General features: G+C 44.1%; 1 protein-coding gene across 1 annotated transcript; it reads left to right on the forward strand.

Annotated features, from left to right (window-relative positions):
- Positions 1-816: 816 nt before the first annotated feature.
- DYNLT1 (dynein light chain Tctex-type 1) lies at positions 817-6,724 on the forward strand. Its single transcript, XM_075087833.1, has 5 exons — positions 817-942; positions 4,352-4,393; positions 5,615-5,738; positions 5,930-6,007; positions 6,301-6,724. The coding sequence occupies exons 1-5, from the start codon at positions 916-918 to the stop codon at positions 6,369-6,371; spliced, it is 342 nt and encodes a 113-aa protein (XP_074943934.1). The 5' UTR covers positions 817-915; the 3' UTR covers positions 6,372-6,724.
- The last annotated feature ends 1,216 nt before the right edge of the window (positions 6,725-7,940 follow it).

A 7,940-nucleotide genomic window follows, 5' to 3' on the forward strand; every position in this document is an offset into this window, starting at 1 on the left:
AGCTATTCATCTGATTGCACATCCCAGCGTGGCATCTCCTTCTTTAACAGCAGCATTTTATGGCAGACAGAGGAAAACTGTACGCAATACACTCCCCTACTCTCTTGTCTATGGAATGGCTACCGAGTGGGCTGGTCCTGCCCTGTCTGCATTTACAGAGCTGGTTATTCCTGCCTCAGTAAAGGCCTTTGCATTTGCCTGCAGTAAGTTACCCTCTCCTTTGTTCAGACTATTTCTCCGGTTCACCCAGGCCACTCTCAACCTGAAGAGCATCTTCCACTGCTTACACTGTCTCTCAGAGGTTGGTATCATTGCTAATTTGAGCAATCTGTAAACACTGCATACACACACACAAAAAACCCACGAACTGTGAAAAGTGTGCCTTTAATTGTCCCAATTCTGGCTGCTCAAAGCAATGGGATCTGCTTAAAAGTGGAAGAACTCACATATTCTTCACGTCTTTCCATGGGTTGTTTTTTTGTTGTTTTTTTTTTTTTCAGTTCCTGGTCATACAAGACCCAGTGGGCCCTTCTTTTCAAGCTCTGTCTCCAGAACCAAGACACAGGTGCTCCCCGGAGAGGGAGGACCTGCGGGACCCACCTTGGGCAGTCACGCCCGCTGAACACAAACAGCAAGCTACCTGTACGAAAAACACAACCACGACTAACGGCCTTCTGCCGCTCAACCCCAGGCTTTGGGGCGTCTAAAGACGCCAGAGCGGTCCCGCCGAGCAGCATCTCCCCGCCCCGGGGCCGGGCCGGGCCGGGCCGGGCGCCCCCGCCCTGTCGGCTTCCGCCATCTCGCAGGGTGGGCGGCGGGTGCGGCGGGCAGCACTGCGCAGGCGCCTGGGGCGGGCAGGCACGGGGCGGGCGGTGAGGGGGCGGTGGTTGCGGCGTGAGGTGCTCCAGCGGGAAGATGGACGACTTCCAGTCGGGGGAGGAGGTAACGGACTGGACCGGGGGGGGAGGGCAGCTGCGGGGCAGGGTGGGTTTGTCCTAGTTTCTCCTCTCGGGTGGCTGCGGGCCGGCGGAGGGTCTCGGGCGCTACCTGTCCGCCCCGGAGCCCGCCCCTCGGTCTCACCCAGGACGAGGCGAGCTGGGGGCCGTTGGCGGCGTCTCGGAGCCGGGGCGGCTTTGTTCCCGGCGCAGCCTTTGTTCCTGTGCCGGCCGGAGCCGCCCCGGCAACTCGCCGTCCATCTGGCGGCCTGAGCAGGTCTGGCTACCGGCCGTGGCGCGGGCCAGCCCCATGCCTGCTTCTCGGGTGTCCGCCGGGCTCCTTCCGCGGCGACGACCCACGCCTGCTTCTCCCCTGGGTAGCGAAGCTGGTGAAGGGCTGGAACACAAGTCTTATGAGAAGAGGTTGAGAGAACTGGGGCTGTTTAGTCTGGCGAAGAGGAGGCTGAGGGGAGACCTTCTTGCTCTCTACAGCTACCTGAAAGGAGGTTGTAGCGAGATGGGTGTTGGTCTCTTCTACCAGGTCACTAGTGATAGAACGAGAGGAAATGGCCTCGAGTTGCGTCAGGGGAGGTTTAGATTGGATATTAGGAAAAATATCTTTACTGAAAGGGTTGTCAAGCATTAGAACAGACTGCCCAGAGAGGTGGTGGAGTCACCATCCCTGGAGGTGTTCAAAAAATGTGTAGACATGGCACTTCAGGACTTGGTTTAGTAGGCATGGTGGTGTTGGGTTGATGGTTGGACTTGACGATCCTAGAGGCCTTTTCCAACCTTAATGATTCTAAGATTCTCCTAAAAGCTGCTGCTGCAAACCACTTAGAGGAAATGCTGGGGGGCTGTCGTGGCTTCTGTCTTCACCAGTGGGATGAAGCAGTGTCTTGCAGTAGAAGGTTTGCTGGTCCGGTTTGGATCAGTGTGAGGATGACTCAAATTAGCTCTTTGTGCAGAAAGAGGAGTTCAAGCAGCTTGCATGTGATGGGCAGGCTAATGAGACTGCCTTCTCATTGCACCACATTAAGGAAGGTAAAAAGTTGGATAAATTGAGGGTCTTTTTCTTTATCATGCTAAATGACTATCCCGCAAGCATTGCTCTTGCAGAGGGATAGTTTTTCGGAGCTGTGACAGTTTGCTGCATTGTTTTTCAGCAGCTGCATTGTGACTTGGTTAAGACAATAACAAAGCAGTGAGAGGGATAAAGGTGTGTCAGGTGTATCCTATTCTAAAAGCCTTGTCCTGATTGCTGGGCCTGGTTTGTGTTACACAGTTACGGAGGCTCTTGAAAAACTGTTAATCAACCTACTTGAACATAATTCTAATAGCTGTTTTCAAAAATTACTTCAGAATTACTCAAAAATAATACTGCTTTGCAGTTTGTGTTTGTTGCCTGGGAACACCCCTTTGAAACAAAGTGTTGGAAACAGCGAGTCTGCTTTCCTTGTGCCAGAGGGCTGGTGCAGAGAAATCACAAAGCTTCTGAATTTTTTCCCTGTTTCTTAATACAAAAAGTGTTTGTATCATTTTATAAACGGATGGAGTAGTGTCATACTATTTGGCAACTCAGTTACAGCACACAAAGCTGGATATCAGGATGTTATGTTCTGTTTTGTCACGTATCTAAATGCATATATGCTCTCATCCCAAAAAAGGGAGAAGTTTTAGAAGTAACAGCAACTCTAGAATCAAATTCTCAAATGTATGTATGGCTCTTTCCCACTTCTTTCTGTACAAATTAGATATCTAATATATTTGAGAACCTGAGTTGGATTTAATTCAGTTTACTTTGGTGAGGCATGCTTGTGATCATTCAAAGGCATTTCTCAGGTGAGTTCTAGACTTTGTGAAGAAAAATCTCTATACGGTTTATCATTTTGCTTGACAGCATGCTTCAAGTCTGCCGGTACGCCTGGCATGTGTATTATTAACTTTTTTCCCATGGAAAAGGATATTTTGGTAATTATAGATCTTATTTGGTTAAATACAGTGGTGCACCTTAAATGTAAGCACCTGTAAAATTCAGTACCATGGAAGCAAATTAGTCATATTAAAATTAAATCAAAGTAAAGAAGCTGAAAATTAAAGCCAGTTAGCCAAAGCATATAAAAGCTTTTAAAAATACTGTATTGTGCAAGGAAGTTGGTGTCTCTGGATAGTTACAGAAGAGGCATTGCCTGCATATCTCCTGTGGCCTGCTGTTTCTCTATTGGAGAACACTCAGCTGCTCACATCTTTCTGAATGTCACATGTCATTGCAGCTGATTAGACTGTTCACCTGCTGACCAAAGGTTTATGAACCGTAATGCTAAAGTTCTCCTGAGCAGGTGTAACTGCATCCTGCGTGCGCACCCGAATTCTGCTGTTACTTGTGTTTGCCAGCTGGAGAAGCTGAGCTGACAGACCTCCCAGTGAAAACTCAGTCAACGCATGCTTGATTAGGTTAAGCTTGAAATCCTTATTCAGTCTTCTAAAATTAATTAGTTTGCTGTTACGTGCATCTCTTTTTGTCTCATTCCTTTCTTTTGGCTTGTAAGGTGAGGCTGTGAAATACCTGTAATAAAGATGCCAGCTGGTGCCTGGCTCGGAGCCTCACCGTGGGGGATCCTGCCTGGCAGGGCTCCCCGGCTGTTTGAATGGCTGTGGGGGGGGCGGTGGGCTGCCCCCGGCAGTGGTGGTGGCATGTTTTAACCAGCTTACATGGGAGGCAACAATAGCTGAGGGACTGAAGTGGGAAAACATACTAACCATACGAGAAAATGAGTAGTAGTTTTAAGATTAGTAAAAGGTCAGGCCTTCTCTGTCCTCATTGCGTATGCTTAATCTCTATTCCCCAGAGCCTGAGAGAAGGCTGAAGGTGGTGGGAAGTCCAAGGAGGTAGATTTCCCCTTTGGTTTCCAAGGGGAAGTTTGCTTCTTATCCCCAGCTGAGATTGTCATGACAGCTTTTCTCTGAGCTGTGAGTTGATGTTTTGTCCACACCAGTGCCCTGGAGATGTTGGCTTCATTTAACTCCAAGTTCTGTTTGCACACTGAGGTTATCTATGCAACCCTACTGTGAATTCTGGAGGTTCATACTTATTGTAAAATGAGAATATAGGTGTAGAGAAGCACTGTATGTATTATTTTTAAATACTTTCTAGGTAGATTTTGAAAACTTTGACTCAGAAGGCCAGCCAATATTAGTTCATCTGCTACTTTTCATTACTTTGCTAAGAATGGTAACTTGACTGGGTTCAGGGAGCCAGAGTACACAGGACCAAATAAAGGAAGCCTTGGTATCTTCTGACTTGCAAGAAATCTGTCAAGCCTAAATTAAGCTTCTAGTGTAAGTTCTTAACAAGGCTTGAGCTCTGTAAACAGAAGAATGTGTCCACTGATTATTTAAAACTGATTTTTTTGTAGACTTCCTTTGTGGTGGATGAAGTCAGTAGCATCATTAAAGAGGTAAGCTAACATTTTCATTTTCTTGGTGTGAAAGTGTGGTATGTTGTATGCTCTGTGCTAAAAAGCATTTGAGAAAATCTGATAACAAATATATAATAGATTTCTAGATAGGTTGCTAGCAAAGTGTAATAATTGTTCATTTAGCCAATGTGCATACTTCAAGTAGAAATGATACCTACCCTCAGCTGTGATATGTATTACAAATCCAGAAGATAATTAAAATAATTTCATATGTTCCTCTCTGTTTGCAGTCCATCCCTGTTAGAATTTCTAGGGGGATGTTATATGTTAAACCCTATAGAGATAGATTTTGTGTTTCAGTAATGTGTAGGGTTTTTTATAGGCTATCTGCATATGCATATTCCTGTGTTCAAGATGCTTTTTCTCCAAAATTACTTTTTGTTTGTTTGAAATGATTGAACTATTCTTGTTGCTAAGAGACATGAATTTCCTGTCTAGAAAATTTCCATAGGGATTTTGGGTTTTGTGTCCAGAATTCCTCTTGTACAGTAGACTTGTGCAGTCTTTTTCTTGTTGCAGAACAACTGATTTGGTCAGACTCTGTAAATTGAATACACGTCCTTTAATACCTGTTCCTGTTTCTTCTGAATCTGAAATACTTTTGTGGCTATTTTTTAAACAATTTCTGTGAGGAAAAAAAAGTGTCAATGAAAAACAAGCAGCTTTAATGTACTTAGATTTGTGTCTTAAAGGGGAAATTATCCTTGTAAGTAAAATGGGTGAAGGCTTCTGCTCTATTAGTAACCAGCAGCTACACAGGTCTCTTGATTTGGGGTTTTGTTTCCCAAAAATGATTCTGCCGAAAAACCTGAAGCTGATTTCTGCAAAAGAGTATGTGTGAATGAGCCATTGTTGTGTGTGTCTTATCAATGTCTTCAGAACTGTTTAAATGCAAGACCCTTTTCATAACTCTGTCTTCAGGAACATTGGGACAGGAATGACAAATAAAGAATCAAAACATCACAAATTAAAGAGAATCTATGGAATGTATAATGGTTCCCTCTATGCCTGGCTCAAACGCTGACCTGCAAGTTTTTTAATAATTGAAAACACTTCCAACAATCAGTATGGACAAGCAGCATTTAGGATTTTTTCTTGTGGGTGTGGGGTCTCATGTTTAGTGTTCCATGCTGGAAGGGGTTAATGGGTGCCTGGTAGATTGACACAGTGCAGCTTATTGAATGTGCTTGTTGCCAATAGGCCATAGAAAGTGCGATAGGTGGCAATGCCTACCAGCACAGCAAAGTGAACCAGTGGACAACAAGTGTGGTGGAACAAACGCTAAGCCAACTCACAAAGCTGGGGAAGCCTTTCAAGTATATTGGTGAGCTCAACTTTCTCTTTTCTGTTAAATCTGGCGCAGTGAAGTGCGCTGATGGGCGGGGGGAAGATCTGAGCAAGAACCATGTCTGTAAGCTACTCCTAAGCATGTGTGTATGTACTATGCTCAGCAAAAATGTAGCTGAACGTTTAGTATTGATAGTGATAAACTAATAAAAGCTTCTCTACTGACAGTGACCTGTGTGATTATGCAAAAGAATGGTGCTGGGCTACATACAGCAAGCTCTTGCTTCTGGGACAACTCCAGTGATGGTAAGGAGTGCAACTGTGCAATTTTTTCAGCTTGCAACTTTAATGCCATCCCCTTGAGACTAGGCAGCATACTTTTCTGTTTTTTTCCATTTGCCCTCGTTTTGGAGTAATAGCGTACAGTTTGGTGGGTTTTCCATGCGGCTGTGATGCTAGCTCTTACATATAGGAAATGCTTAGCTGTTGTGAAAGCTTCATTCTTAAGATTCTTAATGTAAACAGTCACAAACATGCATATATAATTTGCATTTATTCACTGTAACTTCTGTCTCTGAAACCCTTGTTTGTATTTGTAGGAACCTGCACTGTGAGATGGGAGAATAAGACTATGTACTGTATTGTCAGTGCCTTTGGACTTGCGATATAATTGCCTTGGAGTCGTTCATCCTTCTCCTTCCTGCTCCAGCACTCGATTCCATCTCTACTCAAACTGTGAATACACCAAACAACTTCTGGTTTTAATGTACTTTTAAAGTAACTTTTTTTTCAAACGTAGAAATGTGAAAACATGTTGTTCAATGGTTTATGTTTGTACTTAGTATCGTGCCAGTGTTGCCATACTGTCTTAACACTTCAAGAACTTCTCTTCAAGGTGCTAATGCTGAAATCTGCTGCAGCGTAAACACTTTCTCTAGATTTCTTTTTTAAGACCAATATAAATGAGACACCGACTTTCACACTTTGTACTCTTGGTTAGCATTAAATTATTGAAATTCATAACCATTGGTGTGACTCATTTAAATGTAACTCTTCTGTTATTTAAAATAACCAGTTCCAATTCTTTTAATCCTCCTCAAGGTAGTCGAGGTACGTAGCAGAATACAAAGCACTTCCATAATTTTGCCAAAGTCACTACAAAATTGCAAGAAAATGAGATAATGTTTATCAAAGTAACTTGGCTGCATTTTTGGGACCTGTTTAATCTGATTGTATGGTATTTAGGGCATGGAATGAGAACAGAAATAATCATCTTTATTGAACAAAGACAGGTAAGAGCGTTTTCACATTCTAGAAGTGCTCAGCAGGCTGTACACGGGTAATCATTCACTGCTGCAGCTGATTGCAGGTGTTGGGGAAGCCTCGAACTGCCATCTACATTGATTTTGCTGGTAGTGAGCGCGATGGGTTCTGATAGTTCGGGAAACTTGATCCTTTCTGAAAGGGAGGAAAAAACTGCCTCCAGTGACTTGACTGAATAACATGTGAGCAAGTCTGCTGCCTTCTAGAGTAAAGTTGCAGAGGAATAACAAGTAAAACAGGTTTTCAGCATGGGCTTGGGTAAGGTTTTCTTTGTCACCAAATTCAAGAAATTGGAGCATGCTGTGGGTTTCAGACTACCTCTGCGAACTGCCAGGGTGCTTCTGTAAGCAGTAGCTTTCTTTTAGTGAAGTTGCTTTGCAAGTAATTCTTTCAAGTTTAGGAGAGAGTTCCTGGGCTAGAGTCAGAGGGACCTGCATTTGCTTACCTTCAGGAAGCCCTGTTAAATGTTTTCAGAATCTGGCTCTCAGCTAGAGCTATTGAGAATGAGATAACTGCTGATACAGCGGTACTTTTCCATGATCTAGGAAGACATAATACTGAAAAAATCAAACAACGGTAGTGCAGTTTTTCATAGCGCTAGGGGCAGGGGGGTGCTCACTGTGATAACCCTGCTTGGCGTATCCAGACTGTAGAAAACCCTGTGCTAGGCAAGGCTCCAACCGGCTTCCTTCCTGTCCATTTCTGCTGTCACTTGGGCAGCACATTTGGGCTTGGTACATTTAAGACTTTATAATATAGCTGTAAGGCTTACGTATTTCTGCTAGCATACCAGTTTCAAAACATCTCTGTAAACACACCTCCTTCATGACAAGCCACTTATTCTAGCTTATGTCCCAGTGAGTGCTGCAGGGCTATACCGCATCCATACACCTTGTAGTTCTGTAGCAGAGACAGT

Source organism: Phalacrocorax aristotelis, chromosome 3, assembly GCF_949628215.1.
Source record: "Phalacrocorax aristotelis chromosome 3, bGulAri2.1, whole genome shotgun sequence".
NCBI lineage: Eukaryota > Metazoa > Chordata > Aves > Suliformes > Phalacrocoracidae > Phalacrocorax > Phalacrocorax aristotelis.

Bases quoted from the DNA above. Each gene is read 5' to 3' on its own strand.
- DYNLT1 (XM_075087833.1), top strand. From the start codon at position 916: ATGGACGACTTCCAGTCGGGGGAGGAG. The intron at 5,739-5,929 runs GTGAGCTCAACT...CTCTACTGACAG, and splicing joins GAAGCCTTTCAAGTATATTG to TGACCTGTGTGATTATGCAA. The intron at 6,008-6,300 runs GTAAGGAGTGCA...TTGTATTTGTAG, and splicing joins CTGGGACAACTCCAGTGATG to GAACCTGCACTGTGAGATGG.